Source organism: Rhinoderma darwinii, chromosome 1 (assembly GCF_050947455.1).
Source record: "Rhinoderma darwinii isolate aRhiDar2 chromosome 1, aRhiDar2.hap1, whole genome shotgun sequence".
Lineage (NCBI taxonomy): Eukaryota > Metazoa > Chordata > Amphibia > Anura > Rhinodermatidae > Rhinoderma > Rhinoderma darwinii.
The window spans coordinates 78,591,342-78,616,447 of record NC_134687.1 but is presented as its reverse complement, the minus strand read 5'-3'; the positions used below and the strand labels follow the sequence as shown (position 1 = coordinate 78,616,447).

The window sequence follows — 25,106 nt, the reverse complement described above, 5'->3', positions numbered from 1 at the left end:
TCTTTAAAAATAATCTGAAAACCCACCTCTTCAGAAATGCTTACATCCTGCAATAACCCTGTTTCTATTAGACGACTGCATACTTAGCGTCTACCTAATCTACTGTCTCTTTCCTCTTTTCGCGTACTTTGAAAGCCCTCGTGGGCAGGGCTCCCCTTCTGCACCAGTTGGTTCAGTGAGCTCATGTTTGTTTATGTGTTTGCTTTTTTTTTATTGTTAATTCATGTAATTTGTGCAAATCCCTCTGTATTTTATACATACAGTTCCCGGGAAGTTACTAGTGCTATAAAATAAAAATCATCTTAATCCATCTTTGATAGATGCAGCGAGTAGGAAAACTAATAGAGTGGCATGGCTCACTGTCTTGAAGCACCGGGTCCATGGGTTTGACTCGAACCAAGAAAACATCTGCATGGAGTTTCTGTGTTCTCATTTATCTCTGGTTACTTTAGATTCATCCAAGACTCCAAAAATATACAACAGAGAAATTAATTTCTCAGCCTTATGAGGAAAGCAACCAATTTGAATTCCATTTTCTACACCGTGATATGGATTATGTGAGTATCATATAATAATGGATAGAAAATAAAAAAGCAGTGAATAGATGGCAAGATTTTTTATTTACATAAACCCATTTTTGGATCTCATTTAGAACAATATACCAGTCTTCACCTTTTGTGTTTGTATCTTATGCCACTTCCACATGGCCATTACAGGCATATTTTAGTGTTCATATTCCAGCTGCAATACCCGGACCTCTGCAGTTCTATTGAACCTTTTTACCTGCATCTTTCCCTCTGCTTTTTCCAACTGATGTCAATGTAGTTTAAAATAAAAACCCATAAAATAGAGCTAAAATAATGTAGCGGAAATCGTAAAAACGACAATGCTCCTTTATTAATGGTATTGCCTGCCCATGAACTACCCCTTTCACATGGGGTCCATCTCCCTACACCCAACAGCTAATTTTGCCTGAGGGTACCACGGCCTACTAGATATTAGTAATACATAGCTCTCTGTTCTGGTTAATAGAAGGTGGTCCCAAGCATGGGACCACCCCTATGATGTTCATATGCCCTAATAGGGCACATGGACAGGAGCGGTCTTCATTAAACAACCCCTTTAACATAAGATAACCACATTATTTCAAGGTGCAGATATATTTCAAAGCTGAAACATTGAAATACATAAGGGATAATACACACCTTACAAAAAATTCAAAGAATGTTAAAAGTCACCAAGGAGTTTGAGACAGTATAAAAGCATAAGGCTATCTCCTAATATGCCTAATAATTTATAGTAGGAGAACATTTTTCCTTATAATGATCCCTCAGCTGCTGTAGAACCTCTATTTGAAGAGTAAGGTGGAGCTTTCTGTCCTCCATTTATTAAGTAATCGATTTGAAACACCCTCATCCTTTTCATACAGATTGTCTGCGGCATGTGAGTTGTGTATTTTTATTTTGTCCAGCAACTGGGTAGCACTACTGTATAAGGCTCTGTTCACATCACGCTTTGACTGTACTATTAGCGTGTACTTTGGGAAAGCTCCCAACGCAGACACTAAATGTGACCATAGGGCTCTATTAGCCCAACGGAGGCCAAAAGAGTGTCCTTATATGTAAACATATTTTTTTTAGCATAGGAGCCTATGGTTGACTTGTGCCACTGTATGTTATCAGGTAATTTGAGAAATTTGAGGAAAAAAATGGTTTCCCTGGCGCTGCCTACTGGTAAAACCCTTCTTGAGTAGTGAGAATTTAAAACAAGCAAATGTAATATCAGATATTGTTTTATTTACTACGTGTTTCAAGGACGGACTGGCCTCTTCATCAGGAAAAATACAAATGCTATATATTCCCCTTGCAAAGGTGACTATATAGCCAAGAAAAAAAGGTAAAAAAATGTGTGAAAACGTGCCAGGTCACATGGAGGAGACATGAAGAGGTGTTTGGATGCGTCATGGATGAGTCATGCAGAGGTGTTTGGATGCGTCATGGATGAGTCATGCAGAGGTGTTTGGACAAGTCATGCCATGGTGTTTGGATGAGCCATGCAAAGTTGTTTGGATGAAACATAAAAAGACTGCAGAATAGATAAGGAAGGTAGGGGACACACGTATTTCACCGATCACAGTGTCATGTATGTGTTAATAAAATGATAAAATTATTATATAGGCAGAGTTGGTAACTGGCGTATCGTAGTACATTTTTAAAAAAATGCAAAACTGTGTATAAAATTAAGAAACTGGCCTGCTTCAGTCTGCATGATCGTGCCACTGGAAATGGTAGTGGTCTGTAGCCCAGGAGTTGGAGGCTATGGTGGAGATATGGAGCCAACTCCCGGGCTACAGACCACTACCATTTTCATTGGCACGATCAGGCAGACTGAAGCAGGCCAGTTTCTTCATTTTATACACAGGTTGGATTTTTTTTTTTTTTATGTGCTACGATACGCCAGTTATCAACTCTGCCTATATAATAATTTTATAATTTTATTACCATGCCACTGTGATCGGTGAAATACGTGTGTCCCCTACCTTTCTTATTTATTCTGCAGTCTTTTTATGTGTTTTTACTTTGACAGTCTGTCTTATCAGACTTCAATGACCTTTTCAAACCAAGTAACCTTTAACCTGCCAAACACCTGCATGACTCATCCATGACTCATCCAAACACCTCTGCATGACTTATCCAAACACCTCTGCATGGCTCATCCATGACTTATCCAAACACCTCTACATGACTCATCCATGACTCATCCAAACACCTCTGCATGACTCATCCATGACTTATCCAAACACCTCTGCATGGCTCATCCACGACTCATCCTAACACCTCTGCATGACTTATCCAAACACCTCTTCATGACTTATCCAAACACCTCTGCATGACTAATCCAAACACCTCTGCATGATTCATCCATGACTCATCCAAACACCTCTGCATGACGCATCCATGACTCATCCAAACACTTCTGCATGACTCATCCATGACTCATCCAAACACCTCTGCATGACTCATCCATGACTCTTCCAAACACCTCTGTATGGCTCATCCATGACTCATCCAAACACCTCTACATGACTCATCCATGACTCATCCATGACTCATCCAAACACCTCTGCATGGCTCATCCATGACTCATCCAAACACCTCTACATGACTCATCCATGACTCATCCAAACACCCCTACATGATTCTTCCATGACTCATCCATGACTCATCCAAACACCTCTGCATGGCTCATCCATGACTCATCCAAACACCTCTGCATGACTCATCCATGACTCATCCAAACACCTCTACATGACTCATCCGTGACTCATCCAAACACCTCTGCATGACTCATCCATGACTCATCCAAACACCTGCATGACTTATCCAAACACCTCTGCATGACTCATCCATGACTCATCCAAACACCTCTACATGACTCATCCATGACTTATCCAAACACCTCTGCATGGCTCATCCATGACTTATCCAAACACCTCTACATGACTCATCCATGACTTATCCAGACACCTCTGCATGGCTCAGCCATGACTCATCCAAACACCCCTACATGATTCTTCCATGACTCATCCATGACTCATCCAAACACCTCTGTATGGCTCATCCATGACTCATCCAAACACCTCTGCATGACTCATCCATGACTCATCCAAACACCTCTGCATGACTCATCCGTGACTCATCCAAACACCTCTGCATAACTCATTCATGACTCATCCAAACACCTCTGCATGACTCATCCATGACTCATCCAAACACCTCTACATGACTCATCCGTGACTCATCCAAACACCTCTGCATGACTCATCCATGACTCATCCAAACACCTCTGCATGACTCATCCATGACTCATCCAAACACCTCTGCATGACTTATCCAAAGACCTCTGCATGACTCATCCATGACACATCCAAACACCTCTACATGACTCATCCATGACTTATCCAAACACCTCTGCATGGCTCATCCATGACTTATCCAAACACCTCTACATGACTCATCCATGACTTATCCAGACACCTCTGCATGGCTCAGCCATTACTCATCCGAACACCTCTGCATGACTCATCCATGTGACCTGGCACTTTTTCACACATTTTTTTACTAAATGGTGCCAATAAAAACCACTACTCCTCCCGCAAAAAATAAGCTTTCACACTGTTCCATTGACGTAAAAATAAAAAAAAATGATGCCTGTTGGAAGGCAGGGAGTGAAAAATGAAAACGAAAAAACCCGAAAAATGACTTGAACTTTAAGGGTTTAACGTAATGAGCGGTTTAACAGTTTTTCATGACATATACGCTAAATTGATAGCATTATAGCCTATAGATGATGGATGCCACTGTTAGGCATCCGTTACAGCCTACATTTAAGACATACATTTTGAGCTTTTCCCGGCATATACATCAAACCTAGGCCAAAAACATGATTGGAACATGAAGAACCTCAGCAGCTGTAGAGAGAGCCCTAAATCTGCTTCTGCACAAAGAGATAAGGGGTGTCTATGTAGCACTACTTCTCTCTGTATAATCATCAGTTTCTGAAATCAGTGTATTTAGCAGATGCACGTACTATTTACAGAGATATTAATGAGACATTTCCATTGATTTGTAATACACACACTCATATATGTATATATATATATATATATATATTGTGAGGTGAAGATATATAAAATGTTGAGAACATAATCAGTACAGACAGATGTGTATGAATTTGTTTTACAGACCCAAGTTCCAGTAGTAATACATAGTAATACATAGTGAAAACCCCATAAAATCCACATAGACAATACAATATATTACCACATAATACGAAGGATTGAAACATGTTTGAGAAATTCATAAAATAAAGTCCTTCTAGAGTCAATAAATGTAACAGTCTGAATTTCTGAATAGTTAAAATAGCTAGACTATGAAAATCATTTATTAGTAGCGTCTCTCTCCTCAGAAATTATTTCGACACCTTTCACTTGTTATTGTGTAAGAAATGATCGCTCGTTCTTCACGCAGGGTAAATCGTGCTTACTAAAGTGACAGCTCAGCGCTGTAACACATCGCAGCCTATTTTTATCTAATGTCTATTTCTGTCATTGTTCAGGGGAGGCTGTTATTACTCAGGTGGCTGGAGCCAGCGAGACGCCCGTACGATGAAAGACATATACAAAACATTTACATACAATTAGGGGTGAAATTACACAACGCACAGTAGGGGAGATTTAGAACACTGATAAGATGCATGAATTTGTGTGTCGGCGAAAATGGTACAAAGTTCGACAAATTCAGCAAAATGGCATGATAAATTTGGCACAACTGGCTAGGCAGGTTAGATGCGTTCATTTCTGGAAGCATGGAAAATCCACAGCATTTCCATCCCATGTAGACCCAGCCTTAAAAATATTTTTTTTTTAAATTGTCAAGGCTAGTATATAAAGTGCTCACATTTTTTACGCAATTTGCTCTGTCCACATCAGCGTTTTGGTTTTGCTTTTATAACGGAAATCATGAAGCAGTGCAAGATTGGTTGTACTGTATATCCGATACCCCTAGCCCCCCCCCCCTCCAAGGACCCCATTGACTTATACTGGGTTCTGTCGTGGTGTCTATAATTACGATAGGAAGAATAGTGCTTAATGCAGTGTTAGGCTGTGTTCACATCTGCGTTGTGGCTTCCGTTCTAGCGTATCCGCCAGAGGACGACAAGAACGGAAGTTAATGCTTACGTCAAAAAACCTCTTGATTTCAATGGGTTTTATTTTTGCATCAGTTGTGCTCAGTCAGGATCCGTTCCGTCAGGTTTTCGTTTTTTTTTACAGAAGAAATACTGTAGTCTGCTGCGCTATTGTTTCCATCAAAAATGACAGAAACCTGACGAAAAGGAGCTTTCAGGTTTTTTTTAACATTGAAGTCAATGGATGACGGATACAAACTGGTATGCCATCCGATGCATTACGTTTAACGGATCCGGATTTTTTCTGCACATGCGGAGACTAAAAATGAAAGCAAGAAAGATGCAAAGATATAAACGGATCCGTGAAAAACTGAGTATAATTGATGACAAACTGACACAAACGGAAAGAAAAGAGTCAGTTTTTTTTTTGACTGATCTGGTAAACTGATCCGTCAAAAACAATCATATTTTACCTTCCGTTGCATTCAGTCTGGCATCAGTCAGTCTGACCGCTTTTTTAAATTTCCACGGATCCTCTAGAATGGATACCACAACGCAGATGTGAACGAAGCCTAATTCTTCCACTAAAATCTAATGGAACCTGCAAAAGGGGCTTCGTGCGTAGCCTCTGACAGGTGTGAACAGAGACTAAATCTCCCCAGATATCTTGCTGTACATAGATTAGCTACCAACTTGCACTACTCCTCAATATTATTGACAACGAGGTAGGAATGTATTCACATGATGATTAAAAACAATGAAGGTGGCAAAATTAATTAACCCTTTCATGACCAAGGGTCATTGATGCCCCTGTGTCCAGTTCAAATTTTCCATTCTTGATATGCACTTCTTTAAATGATAATATCTTTGGAACCGCTTTGAATATTACAAGTATTTTTACTTTGTTTTTTTACAAGACTTATGAGCTTTTATTTCAGTGCTTTTAATTTTTATTATGAGCAGACAATTCACTAAAAATCACATATGTATATTAGATTTCGTGAACATATTAGATCACTAGTCACAAGCGAGGGTTGTCCTAGATTAATACAGCATATGCAGGAAGAGCACAAAGGTAATGCTAGATGTATGCGTTTTGTGGGTATAGTTCACATTAAACCGCTAGTGTCTGGAGGAGACAGACACAGAGTTCTATTGCAAAAAGAGGCAGAAATTATCTCACAGACAGGGGCACTAGGACCTCTCGGTCTCAACGACCGAAACGACCTTAGTGCCTTTATAACATAAAAAAACGTGTTGTTTTTAAACGTAATGAATAAATAGAAACACATTGTTATTCTAGCTTGATACAAATATGATATACTATTTCACCATATTATATATTGTGTATTTCCCTGTCTTTTAGTATTTTGTTGCATAACATTTTGTACTGACATGTGGATAAAAAGGCAGGTAGAGGAAGTGACGCCAGGGCCTTGAGGAAGCGTGTACGCACGTGAAACGGCCGTCGGCTAATTCCACATCCTGACCGAGATCCAGGAATAAAGAAGTTTGTTGATTATCCGGGGAGTGCCTCGATATCTTCTATCTCGTTTTATTCAAGCTACATTGTGCTGTGCTGATCGATGAGCACCTCCGGGCAACTTGGCTGCTACAATCAGCAAAGATAAGAAAACCATTTGATATACTCCGTTCATACAAGTGATTCTGGTTCAGCAGTGCCAGCCGTTTTTTCCTTCTTCCTATTCGTAACGAGCCGTGCACCTGTGTGTCCATCACATGACCATGGACAGAATTTTAGCCAAGGAATGTAAATGTTTTTTCTCTTTAAGATCCCTTTGGATCCCAAACCTTAAAGGGTAACTAAACTTTCAGAAAACTATGGCATGTCAGAAGTTTTAATCAGAGGGGGTCTGAGCACTGAGACCCCAACAGATCGCTGAAATGAAACGTCAGAAAGCCGAGCAATTGGTGTACGGGCTCAATAGTCAGTGCTCACCCGAGCACTTCTGCCGCTTCGTGTGCTTTAAGCACAATCATCAAAAAATGCATTGAACAAAAAAATGATTTAACATACAGTAGATCATAGCAAATTGCTTATCCCAGATGTCCCACGTCAAGTAGAATACCCAAATAATTATATGTAGTATTGAAATAAGAAATGCTTACCTATATCAACAACGAGACTGCCTGGCTTTTGCTCCAGCAGAAACTGTCGAACCTTTGGCCATGCTTTACTCTGAACTTCATTGAAGTATGGAGCCGTGTCCTCATACACGCTGTGCACATGTTCATTTTCCAGCTGAGCAGCTTCATAGTCCATGCTGGAAAAAACCAACAACAATTAATAATGTTTATCTTTCCGGATATGTCGAATGTTTGACGCAGAAATTGGATAATGATCAGAAGATGGATTTCTATGACTTTTCTAATAGGGCAATCAGATATTCCTCCATGTAATAAACTACTACCTCTGGCTTCTCTTCTGTATGAACAGTGGGTGCACTTTAAACCTGGTAGAAAATTACTTTCAAAAGGTGTTATCCGGGTCGTTAACGTTTTTTCAAGTGGCTGCAAATGTCCTAGGAATAAAAAATAATCAGTACTCACCTATTCTTTCACTCGGTGATCCAGCTGACAGAATGTGACCTCTGCAGTCAATCAAAGGCCTCAGCGGTGACGTGTCGTATTCCTGGCATCATGGCACGCATTACTGGGTGCACACGCCAGGAATACAGGCTGCAGCGGTCATATGCTGCCCGTATGGAAACAAACACTGTGAGGGCTGCCGGAGCATCATCGCTGGATCGCTGGGGAAAAGAATAGATTGTAAAGAGTACTGATTGTTCTATCACTTTAGGACATGTGCAGCCGGTGGTAAAAAATGTAACAACCCAGATAACCCCTTTAGTTAATATACTTTAAAGTAGAACTATAAAGCTCTGCTCACATCGTTTTTTAAGGTTTATGTTCGGCACAAACACTAGAGAAATCCCGGTGAAATGACCGGTCTGTCTTATTGAGCAGTAGTGACTTCAAGGCAGTAGGTCCATGACCTAAGATATGTGGGCACCTCTTCTAACTAGTGGGTTGGACCATATAAGCTACTAGAAGTATAAATCCAAGCATAAGGGCATATTATGCAGACATTAGCAGTAGTAAGGCAGTGTTTCTCAACTACAATCCTCAAGTACCCCTAACGGGTCATGGTTTGAGGGTGTTCCATAGAACAACACCTTTGAAAATTCCTGATGTACTTGAAATAATTAGATTACCTGGCAATACTAAGGAGATCCTGAAAACATGATCAGTTCAGGATACTTGAGGACTGGAGATGAGAAACAATGGACTCGGATGCAGTGGAAATTCTTTCTCTGGAAGTGTGAATCTTACTTTACCATCTAGCAATCTGAAAGACACATATGGTCCATAGTTTAGATATGCGTAGTGGTAATGGGTGGACGCTGAGCTCCACGAGGGGTAATTCTCTTGACATGTATTATATATTTTAATGTTTTTAAATTAAGATACACACCTGTGTTATTGATAGTTTACATTATCCTTAATGATTCTTGGTTATCACTATGTGTACTGTAACATATTTTTTTGGAACACTTTGATATCCATTTACTGGATGTCTCTTGATGTATTATATGATCACAGGGTTTTGGGATTGATGTATTTTCACATTAATTGTATTTGATTATTGTTGATGACTATGTCAGTTCTTATATACTGGTCACTGTTTGCATTAGTACCCATTTTTCATGGGTGAATAAAGTTCTTGTATTTTTTGGATGTGCTGCCTTGTCTCTCTTGGACTATCCTATGGATAGGTCATCAGTATGAAAAATCGTCCCATGACTAGACAATCCCTTTAATATTTTCTGATACTATGTTCGCTGTATTTGTACCGCAGAAGTGTGCACAATCACATTTAAAATGTTTCGCATATTATGGCATCTGTTTAATTTATACGTTATAAAAAGCTCATGACGTATGCATTAAACGGATGCCATAATACTCTATGGGTGACGGATGCCACTGTTAAACATTCGTCACAGCCTACGCTAATTGTACGCCATAAAACGTGATGTGAACAGGACCCAAATGTTACACTATCTAGCAAGAAAAAATCAAGTATTGTTCGCTAAACGTCACTCAACATAAACAGGCTTTCCAGAATAGTATTAAGCCACAGAAAGTAAAGTGATGCCAGGCAAACTGATAGCATATTATATTAAGAAGCTTTTACCTTCAGAGTGGTCTTTATCTGACATCAAGAGGATGTCGTCTATGTAACTGGAGGGATGAAAGGACAATTATCATTTCCTTTTCATCACAATTGTTATAGGGCTTGCACTAACTCTGTAGATCTTGTTTCTTAATATCCTGGAGAGGGTAAAGTGCCCTGCTGTCAATCTTTTGTTGTCACTTATCAAATATATTTTTCATGTCCCTTTCTCACAAGGGATAATTGGACCAACCCAGAGAAACGGATTTAGATATTTAATAATTTTTTTAATGGAGGTTTTTAAGTATTGTAAAGTTAGTAACAATATGAATTGAGAGCAGAAAAGGGTAAGGAGATTCTCAAAAACCTAGGGGGGGATTTATTAACCTTTCTACACTCATGCCGGGCCCTGTATCGTGCCCCCTGATTAGACTACCCCCTTGATCAGACTACCTCCCCTTCCCCATTGCACAATAAAATAAAAAATAATTAAATTAAATAAAAAGGTGCTCACCTCCCCGCTTATTCCATTAGGCTCCCACAGCAGGCCGCGGTTCGTATGTTGGATGTGATGCGGCACTCAGGATGTTGTATGAGCCACGGCCTACTGTGAGAGCTTGATGGGAATAGCAGTGCGGAAAGGTCCGTAAAACCAAATAACAGGACATGTACTATTTTTTGTGGAGCCTTTCTATGGTCCGGACACCTTCCAGTAAATATACGGGAAGCTGTCTGTGGGCAATAGAAATGAATATGTCCGTACTGTGATCTGCAAGAATGGTTCATAATTGTGGATCAAAATTACGGGCATGTGCATGGGGCCTAAGGGCTTGTGTTTTGCAGGATAACTTGCAGTTTTGATAGGTGCTATTTTATGGTACATATGACTTAGGCCTCAGGCACACGACCTCATGTGCCCGGCCGTGATTTCCGGGTCGGCCGGCAACGGGGTGACAGCCGCGAGTCACCTGCAAATGCCGGGCTGTGTACATGGCCACAGCCATTATTTTCAATGAACCCGGACCGCAGAACACGGCCGTAATAAGGCTTGCCCATTCTTTCTGCGGTCCGGGCTCCGGGGGCCAAGCACGGACCGTGAAAACCACAGTCGTGTGCATGGCCCCATAGGAATGAATGGGGCCGCAATTCTCCTGTGGATTTTCGGGGGAATTGCGGCCGAAAAAGCACGTTCGTGTGCATGGGGCCTTTTGTCATTATACTCCCGATCATTGTTCCGTTTGAATGAAGCTAACAAGTGTCAATTGACCAATTATATTGTTGAACAGCGCTCGTGAAAGATGGTAAACACGAGCAAAAATCTGCCCGTGTAAACCCCCTTTACATTTCCCTGCAGCACCTCCACGGGGGGAAATAATGGGTTGTCTTTGCAATGCAGGACAGGACAGGTCCTCTAAAGTGAGAAGATCTTTGTAACCACTCTCCACTCTGGCCAAGAGATGAGATTCCTGAACAGAAAACCTCCCTTTTTTAACTCAGAATTCCCTAATAGTATTTAGGAAATGGGTTTTCTAAACTGTGCAACCTCTTAAAGGAATGTTTTTAAGATTCTCTACTATAGAAAATATGTTGCTAAAGGGCAGGAATTTAGTTCAATTTTTGCACAAAGTAGAACACAACCCGGATGAGATGTTAAGGACATGCTCCATCCCTCCCAAACTCTACAAATCAGATTGAAGAGGCAAAATCATGTCAGAGCGTGAGAAATTGTTTTCAAAAAGTGTACGCCCCCTTTAAAGCACAACTAAAACAATGGTACATAGCTCAAATATGTTTCTGGAGGTTCTCAGAACTGGAGATCATGTGATCATGGACCTAAACAGTTTTTTGTTCTTTCCAGAAAACTAGTCAGTTTACTCCACCTGAATTACTGCTTACAGTCACTTAAAGAATGCAAAATGAGATAAAAATATACTTTATAGAACTCCACTACGAAGACCTACCTTCATAATCCATAGTTGTATTATTTTTCTAGATGCCCCATGGCTTGCAGTGGCCAATGTGAATCATATTGGCCAATTTGTACAATATATACAGTATATATATGTATATATATATATATATATATATATATATATATATACACTGCGTTCCAAATTATTATGCAAATGTTATTCATTTTTCGCTGATTTTCCTAAATAGTCGATGCAAATGACAGTCAGTATAGTCTTCAAGCCATCAACCGTTGGAGTATAATGCAAATTTTATTGAACAAATCTCCTAATGATAACAGATTTTTTTTTAGAAGTAAAAAACTCAAAATGCACTGTTTCAAATTATTATGCACAACAGAGATCAAAACAATTTAAAGATTGTAAAGAGAACTAAAATGGTAATTTGTTGAATTTGCAGCATCAGGAGGTCATATTTACAGAAATCAAAAGCTCTTTCAATCAAAAAAAACTTAACAGGCCAAGTTACATGTTAACATAGGACCCCTTCTTTGATATCACCTTCACAATTCTTGCATCCATTGAATTTGTGAGTATTTGGACAGTTTCTGCTTGAATATCTTAGCAGGATGTCAGAATAGCCTCCCAGAGCTTCTGTTTTGATGTGAACTGCCTCCCACCCTCATAGATATTTTGCTTGAGGATGCTCCAATGGTTCTCAATAGGGTTGAGGTCAGGGGAACATGGGGGCCACACCATGAGTTTCTCTCCTTTTATGCCCATAGCAGCCAATGACACAGAGGTATACTTTGCAGCATGAGATGGTGCATTGTCATGCATGAAGATAATTTTGCTACGGAAGGCACGGTTCTTTTTTGTACCACGGAAGAAAGTGGTCAGTCATAAACTCTACGTACTTTGCAGAGGTCATTTTCACACCGTCAGGGACCCTAAAGGGGCCTACCAGCTCTCTCCCCATGATTCCAGCCCAAAACATATCTCCGCCACCTCCTTGCTGACGTCGCAGCCTTGTTGGGACATGGTGGCCATTCACCAACCATCCAATACTCCATCCATCTGGACCATCCAGGGTTGCACGGCACTCATCAGTAAACAACACGGTTTGAAAATTAGTCTTCATGTATTTCTGAGCCCACTGCAACCGTTTCTGCTTGTGAGCATTGTTTAGGGGTGGCCGAATAATAGCTTTATGCACACTTGCAAACCTCTGGAGGATCCTACACCTTGAGGTTCGCGGGACTCCAGAGGCACCAGCGGCTTCAAATACCTGTTTGTTGCTTTGCAATGGCATTTTAGCAGCTGCTCTCCTAATCCTATTAATTTGTCTGGCAGAAACCTTCCTCATTATGCCTTTATCTGAACGAACCCGTCTGTGCTCTGAATCAGCCACAAATCTTTTCACAGTACGATGATCACGCCTACGTTTTCTTGAAATATCCAATGTTTTCATACCTTGTCCAAGGTATTGCACTATTTCACGCTTTTCGGTAGCAGAGAGATCCTTTTTCTTTCCCATATTACTTGAAACCTGTGGCCTGCTTAATAATGTGGAACATCCTTCTTAAGTAGTTCTCCTTTGATTGGGCACACCTGGCAAACTAATTATCACAGGTGTCTGAGATTGATTACAATGATCCAAAGAGCCCTAAGACACAATACCATCCATGAGTTTAATTGGAAAACTAATAATTAAATGTTTATGACACTTAAATCCAATGTGCATTATAATTTGGAACACGGTGTGTGTATATATATATATATATATATATATATATATATATATATATATATATATCAATGAAACAATTAGGGGGTCCCAGGTAGCCTTAAAGGTGTTGTCCAAGATTAAATGACTTTGTGTTAATGCTTGTAATTTATAAATGTAAATACATTTGTAATATACTTACATTTTCCAAAGTGGCCCCGTTTCCAGATCCTGCCGTGGGGTACTTGACGGGTGACGTCACTCTCTGCACTGGCTATGGCCGCTGTGTTGATCTTCAATCCTTTGCCGGGTATACGACACGTCACTTGTGACATGCCGTGTATGGGCTGTTCTGCTGCACAGCCTGTAACGCACATGCGCTATCACTGCTGTTCTCGCTGTCCCTGCTGTACTTGAGATAACAGCAGGGGCCGCGAATGCGCGTTACAACAGAACAGCCCATACACGGCACGTCACAAGTGACGTGTCGTATACCCGGAAAAGAATTGAAGATCAACACGGCGGCCAGAGCCATTGCAGAGAGTGACGTCATCCATCAAGTACCCCACGGCAGGATCTGGAAACGGGGCCACTTTGGAAAATGTAAGTATATTACAAATGTATTTACATTTATAAATTACAAGCATTAACACAAAGTCATTTATTCTCGGACAACCCCTTTAAATACAGCCCAAATCCCCTTAGAAAACGTATATTTTCTCTTCTGTGACTATAGATAGTTAAATACATCTATGCTTAAATGCTTTATACAGAGCGTTTCCTCTGTCCCTAGGCTGCAACCCATGATACATGGGGGCTGTATACTGGGGGTTTCCTCAGTCCCTCGGCCAGGATATCAATATCTCGTTTCTAAGAGGTACCTGCTCGTAGAACCCATGCTGGATATTATCGAGCGGCATACAGGCTAGCTTGTCCCTCGGCTTGAAGAAACGGATCCCCTGTACCTCCGGCTGTTTATGCGGGTGTAGTAATATTGCCGCCAACAGGTAAAAATGTATTGAAACATGCCGACATCCGGCGCGTGCATCGTACATTTTCCCTTCTTAGGCTGAACTGCGCATGCGCGAGAACGGAAGTCTCACAGGATCTCAGCGGTCTTAAAAAGACTTGCGAATCTAGGGTGTCTTCGCTTGTCTAAGCAGCTGCACTCTGGTGGAAGTAAGGTATGTAGCTGGGATGGTCTTTACCACCTGATTTTGTACATGCTGTGATGTATTACGTTTATAATTATGTACATGTTTTCCCAGATAGCAAGTTCTGCATCTCAAGGGAAACGTAAAAGAAAATCCAAACGCAATATGTGTAAGGACTGTCAGCAACCATTGCGTGTAAATTGGGACCACGTTTATTGCTCCTCATGCAGACCTCCTGAACATACATCACTTCAGTCTGAAGCCAAACGTTTTTTGTCATGGTTTGGGGAACAACTGATTGATACCTTTCAAGAGATTAAATCTGCTGCTAAACCTAAGAGATTTAAAGGTAGACAGCAGAAACCCTCTCCACAATCCTCTTCCGAATATGAAGGGATATCTGAAGGCGATCTAGATTCAGAAGACTCTAACGATGAATCCCTAGATAATATCTATCTATTGAATAAAGATAAAGTTCCGCACTTGCTGAAGGCAGTTAAAATAACTGTTGAGACCAACAAGGATGTATCTTCCAAACCTAAAAAGGAACAGTTATATTATTTTCCTGTCAATAATGACAGAATCCTTCCTTCCCATCTGGTTGTTACAGATCGGTTCCAGAAAGATTGGAATAAGCCGGAGAAACGAGTTGATCAAGGGGCTAAGGTTAAACATATCTACAAAACAGATCCAAAATTCAGTACTGACTGGGATTATCTGCCCAAGGATGATCTCGCTTGTTGCAAAAATATCTGTTTCCTTCAGAAGAATCCTCACTCTTAAAGGATCCAATGTATCTCACAGTGGCGTCTATATTAAGAAAGGCTTATTTATCTTCGGCAGTGGCTTGCAAAGTGGCGTCAGCCTCTATCCCTGTTGCAAGGGCTCTCCGTACATGGCTTAGCCAGCTCTCACAAGATTTGGAAGATGGTATACCAAGAGAGAAGATCTTAGATAATATTCCTCTCATAAAAACAGCTGCAGAATTTTTATGTGATGAGCCGCTAGATGTCTAGATGTTTTCTCCTAGATCCCTAGCTCTCTCTAATGCGGCTCGTAGAGCCCTTTGGATCAAACAATGGACAGGGGACGTTCCATCCAAGAATCATTTCTGTTCCCTACCATTTCATCCTTCCTCTCTGTTTGGACCACAGTTAGAAGGAATCCTTAAATCGATAAATAACAAGAAAGGGGATTCCTTTCCACGCCCTCCAAAGAGGCCGCTATTCAAAACCTTTCAAAGCCGTGCCAGAAGGTTCCCTAAAATTCAAATATATATTTTTGCGGTTCCGACAAGCAGCGACGATTCAAAAACAAGCAAGAGGGTAACCCTCCTTTCAAGAAGAAATCTCCCTTTCAAAAAATTTCTAACTTATGACGCCAAGATGAAGGATTATCTAGTAGGAGGAAGTCTAAAAAAGTTTGTTCACTTATGGCTAAAAACTTCCTCAGACGCCAGGGTTATATCCACCATCCAGAAGGGGCTACTCGTTGGAACTAAATATCATTCCAAAAAAAACTGATTCTGCATATAAACAGGGGAAGTAATCCTGTAGTTCTCACTCTCATTCAAGACTTCAAAGGGAGCATTAGAAGAAGTCCCTTATCTTCAGCGGGGTCAAGGAGTTTACTCACCTGTTTTTGCCATTCCAAAGAAGGAAGACAAATGGCGTTTAGTTGTAGATCTAACGTACCTGAACAAATTCTTTGTGAAAAAGAAGTTCAAAATGGAGTACATACAAACGGTAATAAATATCATTCAAGAGGGAGATTTTCTAGCCACTATCGATCTACAAGATGCATACCTCATATTCCGGTCCTAAAGAAACACAGGAAATTTCTACGGGTGGCTATTCTTCTTCATCATTAAATGATACATCTTCAATTCACCTGCCTACCTTTTTGGATAACATCAGCCCCCCGAGTGTTTACAAAGGTATCGGTCGTACTATCCGCAGCACTACATATTAAAGGGATCTTCCTTACCTAGGGATGTCCTTACCTAGACGATTGGCTGGTGAGATCTCCATCACAAGACATCCTTATGCAACATCTAAAAATTACTCTAGACATGCTCACCTTTCATGGCTTCATAACAAACCTCCAAAAGTCTCATCAAACACCATGCATTAGGTTAAAATACCTTGGCTTCATGATACACGGAAGAAATGTCTCTGACACTTTCCAGCGACCAGATATATTCTATCCGTTAGGGAGTTCATTGACTGAGAACATTAGATCAATGCTCCATCTGTCAGGCCATGAGAGTGTTAGGCCTCCTAACGTCGGACATCGAGACGGTACCCTGGGCAAGGGAACACATCCGGATGTTACAATCCTGTATACTGAAAAGCTGGGACAAGAAAATACTGTTTCTCGACACTCTAATACCAATATCTTTAAATGTGAGACAGGACCTACGGTGGTGGCTAGTACCCTACTATCTCAGTCGAGGAAGGCCTCTGAGGCTAGTTAAGCAGATACTCCTCACTACGGATGCCTCAGGCTCAGGCTGGGGTGCGCATGTGGGAACATCTTGGGTGCAGAAGAAATGGGCCAATCACGACATTCATCTTTCATCCAACATGAAAGAGCTCAGAGCTATCAAACTAGTCCTATTGCACTTTCAGAATTTACTCCATCATCACAATGTCCAAATTCAGTCAGACAATCTCCCCGCAGTTTTCTATGTAACCAAACAGGGGGCACCAGAAGCAATTTCTTGAAGAAGGAATGTAGTCAGATCATGCGCTGAGCAGAATACAACCTGAAATCAATCTCTGCAGTCCATATCCGATGAACTATGAATCTGAAGGCGGATTGGCTGAGCAGGAATCTGATTGACCCGGGGGAATGGAGCTTGAATCCAGAAGTCTTCCTTCAGATTACCAGAAGGATGGGTAGACCAACTCTATATATCATGGCAACAGCGGAAAATGCCAAATTAAGGAAATTCTGTTCCCTCAACAGAACAGATCACCCATATGCCATAGACAGTCTATCGTTGAGTTGGGAGAAAATATTCATTTATGGTTTTTCCCCCATCCCTCGAGTATTGGGAAAAATGAGGGGCGAGAAAGTGAAGGCTTTAGAGATCATCCCTCATTGGCCTAGAAGGGCATGGTTTCTGGAGGCTTCCATTACGTCCAGATCTCCTCCTACAAAAAGGTTTTTTTCATCCCACGAAGTAATCGATACCTTTATTGGCCTACAGAAAACCCAGTACAATGAAGATATATTCTCGGATATGGCTTATCTTTTCTAAATGGTGTCAAGACAATAGCACGTTACCAGATGCAGTCTCCACAGTATTGCAGTTCCTACAAGAAGGACACCAGAAAGGCCTCAAGCCCAATATGTTAAAAGTGCATTTAACTGCCATTAATGCCAATTCAGAAGGGAGGTTCTCTAACCATCCATTGATAACCAGGTTCTTAAAAGCGATTCAAAAATTTAGGCCATGCTATGAATCCACTGCCCTCTTGGGAGTTTCCCATTGTTTTAAAACCTGTTTTCGAACCCATTTTTACCACTTCAGAGTATAAGCCTCAAGCTTCTTTCATATAAATCCCTATTTCTAGTAGCTATTACGTCCGCAAAAAGGATTAGCAAATTGCAAGCACTGTCCTGTAAAGAGCCTTATCTTAGGGTGTTACCTGACTGCGTTATTTTAAGAACAATGCCAGGGTTCTTGCCAAAGGTACCATCTAGTTCCAACTTGAATCAAGAGACAGTTTTGCCAGACCTGCCAGACCTGTAGGTCTTATTCTCCAGTTTCAGGGTTCGAATAAAGGTGAAAAAACCCAGTATGGCTTCATTAGCTAGGTGACTGAGAGAAATCATCAAGGACTGTTACTCCTTAGAAGGCCTAGAGTCCAACTTAAATATTTGGTCCTATTCGACTAGATCCACAACTACATAGTGGGCAGAAAGACATCATGTTCCTTTAGACCAAGTCTGCAAAGCCGCCACTTGGTCTTCATCCTCAACATTTATGAAACATAGGCTTCACGTGTTTTCTTCTGAAGGTTCAGCTTTTGGCAAAAAAGTGCTAGTGTGAGCGTCCAAAACTTAATCCCCCCCATTATCTCATTGCTTTTTAAGTCCCTTACGCTGCCGTAGGATGATCAGGAACGGTGGACCAATACTGTTGCTCAGTGGTCCAAAGTCCTGTTTTCAGATAAAAGTAAATTTTGCATTTCATTTGGAAATCAAGGTCCCAGACTCTGGAGGAAGAGTGGAGAGGCATCAATCCAATTTGCTTGTAGTCCAGTATGAAGTTTCCATTGTCAGTGATGGTTTGGGGAGCCATGCAATCTGTGGGTGCTGGTCCACTGTGTTATATCAAGTCCAGAGTCAACCACAGCCGTCTACTAGGAAATTTTAGAGCACTTCATGCTTCCCTCTGCTGACAAGCTTTATAGAGATGCTGATTTCATTTTCCAGCAGGACTTGGCACCTGCCCACACTGCTAAAAGTACCAATACCTGGTTTAATACCCACAGTATCACTGCGCTTGATTGGCCGACAAAGTTGTCTGACCTAAACCCCATAGAGAATCCATAGGGTATTGTCAAGAGGAAGATAAGAGACCCCAGACCCAACAATGCGGACGAGCTGAAGGCCGCTATCAAAGCAACCTGGGATTCCATAACACCTCAGCAGTGCCACAGGCGGATCACCCCCATGCCACGCCACATTGATGCAGTAATTCATGCAAAAGGAGCCCCGAGCAAGTATTGAGTGCATATACTATACATATTTTTCAGTAGGCCAACCTTTCGGTATTAAAAATCATTTTTGAAATTGGGCTTATATAATATTCCAATTTTCTGAGACACTAAATTTGGGGTTTTCATTAACTGTTCACCATAATCATTAATATTAAAAGAAAGCAATGCTGGAAATAGATCACTCTGTATGTAATGAATCTATATAATATATGAGTGTCACTTTTTTTAATCGAATTACTGAAATTAACTTTTTAATGATATTCTAATTCTAATTCTAATTATATATATATATATATATAGTGGTTGTCGTCCTGACACAAACTCATCTCAGATCGGGGGTCCCCTGTCCCACCTGGTGAGGCAGCCGCAGGCTGCTGCATCCAGACAGAACAAGTGGAAAGGTGGCCGACATTAAACAAACAGCCGAGCTTTCTGTGCTACGCTGTTTTAATAATCCCGGCCACCTCTTTATTCGTCCTTTGTCTAAATGCAACCTCCCCAGATGGGACGGGGTCTGTGGCTCCCTTTTCTGGAGATGGGTGCAGGTCCCAGGGGTGGAGTCTGCATCTACCAGACATTTATGGTAAATCGTGTGGATATGTCATAAATGTCTAAGATGGGAAAACCCCATTAAGTGTCATACACTAAATGGCTAGTCCATTAGGTACACCTCCCCTGATATGAAAACTGATCACTGGTGAGATACATGGTATTGGTCCTATTATCTATTATATATTTTCGAAAGTTTGTTTGTTTGAAGCCCGATTTTTCATTGGTTTAAAATCAGGGAATAGCTACACCGTGTTCCAAATTATTATGCACATTGGATTTAAGTGTCATAAACATTTAATTATTAGTTTTTCAATTAAACTCATGGATGGTATTGTGTCTTAGGGCTCTTTGGATCATTGTAATCAATCTCAGACACCTGTGATAATTAGTTTGCCAGGTGTGCCCAATCAAAGGAAAACTACTTAAGAAGGATGTTCCACATTATTAAGCAGGCCACAGGTTTCAAGCAATATGGGAAAGAAAAAGGATTTCTCTGCTGCCGAAAAGCGTGAAATAGTGCAATACCTTGGACAAGGTATGAAAACATTGGATATTTCAAGAAAACTTAAGCGTGATCATCGTACTGTGAAAAGATTTGTGGCTGATTCAGAGCACAGAAGGGTTCGTTCAGATAAAGGCATAATGAGGAAGGTTTCTGCCAGACAAATTAATGGGATTAGGAGAGCAGATGCTAAAATGCCATTGCAAAGCAGCAAACAGGTATTTGAAGCCGCTGGTGTCTCTGGAGTCCCGCGAACCTCAAGGTGTAGGATCCTCCAGTGGTTTGCAAGTGTGCATAAAGCTATTATTCGGCCACCCCTAAACAATGCTCACAAGCAGAAACGGTTGCAGTGGGCTCAGGAATACATGAAGACTAATTTTCAAACAGTGTTGTTTACTGATGAGTGCCGTGCAACCCTGGGTGGTCCAGATGGATGGAGTAGCGGATGGTTGGTGAATGGCCACCATGTCCCTACAAGGCTGCGACGTCAGCAAGGAGGTGGCGGAGTCATGTTTTGGGCTGGAATCATGGGGAGAGAGCTGGTAGGCCCCTTTAGGGTCCCTGACGGTGTTAAAATTACCTCTTCAAAGTACTGTAATGACGGGGGTAGGGAAACGGACAAGTGAGCCCTAATCTACCCGCCAATCTGTCCCTGCCTACTTGCAACGACCCGCCCTAGGCGACGGGGTACAACTGGGTGGTGGTCCCTACGCTCAGTAAGTGCACGAGACAAACAGACAAGGGAACACAAAGCAAAGGGAAAGGGGCGGTTGCCCACGGCAACACCGTGAGCAACAAGAGTGGTGAACAAGCCGAGTCAAACCAGGAGTGCACGAGGTACCAAACGCAGAGCAGGAGAGTAGTCAGTAAGCCAGGGTCAGTATGGAGCAGGATCAAATAGTTAGAAGCTGTAGCTGGGCCAGGAAACCACACGAGAAGAATCACAAGCAAAGGAGGAACAGGAAAGGCAGGTATAAATAGACAGAGGGCGGGAGCTAGCTCCGTCTGGCCAGGCTGCGATAGGCTCTCCCACTCCTAAGCCTGCCATCCTGAGTGGTGGAAGATGGAGTCAGTCTCAGAGACATAGACTCAGGTGCAGACTGATTACCTATGGGAGTATACACAGAAGTTGTGTCTGGCAGTTCCTTTACAAGTACGTAGAGTTTATGACTGACCACTTTCTTCCGTGGTACAAAAAGAACCGTGCCTTCCGTAGCAAAATTATCTTCATGCATGACAATGCACCATCTCATGCTGCAAAGAATACCTCTGTGTCATTGGCTGCTATGGGCATAAAAGGAGAGAAACTCATGGTGTGGCCCCCATGTTCGCCTGACCTCAACCCTATTGAGAACCTTTGGAGCATCCTCTAGCAAAATATCTATGAGGGTGGGAGGAAGTTCACATCAAAACAGAAGCTATGGGAGGCTATTCTGACATCCTGCAAAGATATTCAAGCAGAAACTGTCCAAATACTCACAAATTCAATGGATGCAAGAATTGTGAAAGTGATATCAAAGAAGGGGTCCTATGTTAACATGTAACTTGGCCTGTCAAGTTTTTTTTGATTGAAAGAGCTTTTGATTTCTGTAAATATGACCTCCTGATGCTGCAAATTCAACAAATTACCATTTTAGTTCTTTTTACAAAAATTAAAATGTTTTGATCTCTGTTGTGCATAATAATTTGAAACAGTGCATTATGAGTTTTTTACTTCTAAAAAAAATCTGTTATCATTAGGAGTAGAGATGAGCGAACTTATGAAAAGGTCGGTTCAGCTGGTTCGCCGAATTTCACGAAAAAGTTCGATTCGGACCGAACTAGTTCTGACCGAACCTGTAATTTCCGTGCGCCGAGCATGGTACTGTCCAGGGTGCTGAAAGAGTTAATGGGCTGCACTAACTCTTTCAGCAACCTTGACAGTACCATGCTCGGCGCGCGGAAAATACAATTTTAATGTAATAAAAAAATTAAATAAATACGTTCATACTTACTTTCCTCCTGTCCGGCCTCCAGCGATGACGTTTCATCCATGTCGCCGCTGCAGCCAATCACAGACTGTAGTGGCGGTCACACACATCACGTGACCGCCTCTGCAGCCAATCACAGGCTGCCGCGGCCGCTGCAGCCAATCACAGGAAAGAAGGCCGGACTGGAGGAAGAAGAGGGACTCGTCACCAAGACAACGACCGGGTACGTATGAAATGCTTTTTATTTTGTTTTTAATCAGCAGCATCTTTTCTCTATCAGTGATTGATAGAGACAAGTGGCTGCCGATTAGTATAATATTTTTGTAATGTTTTTTCTGCCCGCCCGGGTTCGGTCAAAACGTGTTCGGCCGAACCCGGTGAAGTTCGCATTCGTTGCGAACCGAACTTTTCGCAATGTTCGGACCGAAACCGGGTTCGGTTGTCCCGGTTCGCTCATCTCTAATTAGGAGATTTGTTCAATAAAATTTGCATTATACTCCAACGGTTGATGGCTTGAAGATTATACTGACTGTCATTTGCATCGACTATTTAGGAAAATCAGCGAAAAATAACATTTGCATAATAATTTGGAACGCGGTGTATTTTTGATTGGACATTGAACAAAGTTTGCCTCCTTTCGCGATTTTTGATTGGATTAAAAATCGTTTTTAGGCCGGATTTACACGAGCGTGTGCGTTTTGCGCGCGCAAAAAACGCTGCGTTTTGCGCGCGCAAAAGGCATTTGACAGCTCCGTGTGTCATCCGTGTATGATGCGCGGCTGCGTGATTTTCACGCAGCCGCCATCATAGAGATGAGGTAGTCGACGCCCGTCACTGTCCAAGGTGCTGAAAGAGCTAACTGATCGGCAGTAACTCTTTCAGCACCCTCATCAGTGAATGCCGATCACAATATACACCAACCTGTGAATAAAAAAAGACGTTCAAACTTACCATGAACTGCCTGCTTCCTCCAGTCCGGTCTCCCGGCCGTTGCCTTGGTGACGCGTCCCTCTCTTGTCATCCGGCCCCACCTCCCAGGATGACGCGGCAGGCCATGAGACCGCTGCAGCCTGTGATTGGCTGCAGCCTGTGCTTGGCCTGTGATTGGCTGCAGCTGTCACTTGGCCTGAATTGTCATCCCGGGAGGTCGGACTGGAGGAAGGAGCCGGGACTTATCGGTAAGTCCGAACTTCTGTTTTTTTTTACACGTATATGTATATTGTGATCGAAAGTCACTGTCCATGGTGCTGAAACAGTTTAAGTCTTTGAGCACCGTGGGCAGTGACTGTCTCCTGACGTCGCGTACCCGAACATTTTTTGCCGGGTTCGGTCAAAACGAGTTCGGCCGAACCCGGTGAAGTTCGGTGCGCTTATCTCTAATTTGACACTCCGTTTGGATGTTTGTAACCAGAAAAGCACGTGGTGCTTTTCTGTTTACATTCATCCTTTTGACAGCTCTTGCGTGATTTTCGCGCATGCAACGCAGGACCGTCCGTGTGGCATGCGTTGTTTTCACGCACCCATTGAAGTCAATGGGTGCGTGTTGCGTGAAAAACGCAAGAATATAGAACATGTCGTGAGTTTTACGCAACGCACTCACGCAGCGCAAAATTCACGCATCGTCTAAACAGCCCCATAGACTATTATAGGTGCGTACGACACGCGTGAAAAGCACGCGCGTCGCACGCGCATATAATACGCTCGTGTAAATGAGGCCTTACTGAAAGTCACTTTTACTGAAATTTACTTTTCACTGCCATTCACTTTTCAATTTGCATCGAAGTACACACTTGCCTGATCGTGATTTTTGAGTGGTTGAAAAACAAACCAACACGATGTTTGATTGGTTATAAAACAAACCAGTAGCGAGTTTTGATTGGATTGGACATTTCACAGTTTGCCTCCTTTGCAGATTTTGATTGGTTTAAAAGTCACCTTGATTGGTTGAAAAACAAACCAATAGCGATTTGTAATTGCATTCGACATCAAACAAAGTTTGCCTCCTTTTGCCACTTTTGATTGTTTTAAAAGTCACTTTTACTGAAATTTACTTTTCACTGACCATGGCTCCCAAAAGAAAAACTCCTGAACAAAGAGAAGGTCAACATTTAGCTCAAAGAATACGTCAAGCAGCAGAAAAGCCAGTAATGACGAATGCTCCAATAACATTATTTACACTCTAGCAATTAAATTCATACTGAGAGGTATTTAAAGAGGCTCTGTCACCAGATTCTCAAATCCCTATCTCCTATTGCATGTGATCGGCGCTGCAATGTAGATAACAGTAACGTTTGTTTGTTTTTAAAAAAACTTTCATTTTTGGCCAAGTTATGAGCTATTTTATATATATGCAAATGAGCTTTGAAATGGACAACTGGGCGTGTTTTTTTTCGTATGTCCAACAGGGCGTGTATTGTGTTTTTAACTGGGCGTGTTTACTTGTTTTACTAACTGGGCGTTGTTAATAGAAGTGTATGATGCTGACCAATCAGTGACCAGTCAGCATCATGCACTCCTCTCCATTAATTTACACAGCACATAGTTTTCTTACTAGAACGATGAGCAGCCACATACACAAGTGTCCTGATAATGAATACACATGACCTCCAGCCTGGACGTCATGTGTACTCAGAATCCTGACACTTCTGAATCTTTTCTGTGAGATTTCCTGCAAGG

The 25,106-nt window shown here is 41.7% G+C and overlaps 1 protein-coding gene across 1 annotated transcript in view; it reads right to left on the bottom strand.

Annotated features, from left to right (window-relative positions):
- Positions 1-25,106, bottom strand: part of TRMT9B (tRNA methyltransferase 9B (putative)) — a 63,790-nt gene that overhangs the window by 14,623 nt on the left and 24,061 nt on the right. The window contains exon 2 of the mRNA XM_075849619.1: positions 7,819-7,973. Within this exon, the coding sequence (XP_075705734.1) occupies positions 7,819-7,972 (154 nt within the window). The 5' untranslated portion in view covers position 7,973. The remainder of the gene's footprint in view (positions 1-7,818; positions 7,974-25,106) is intronic.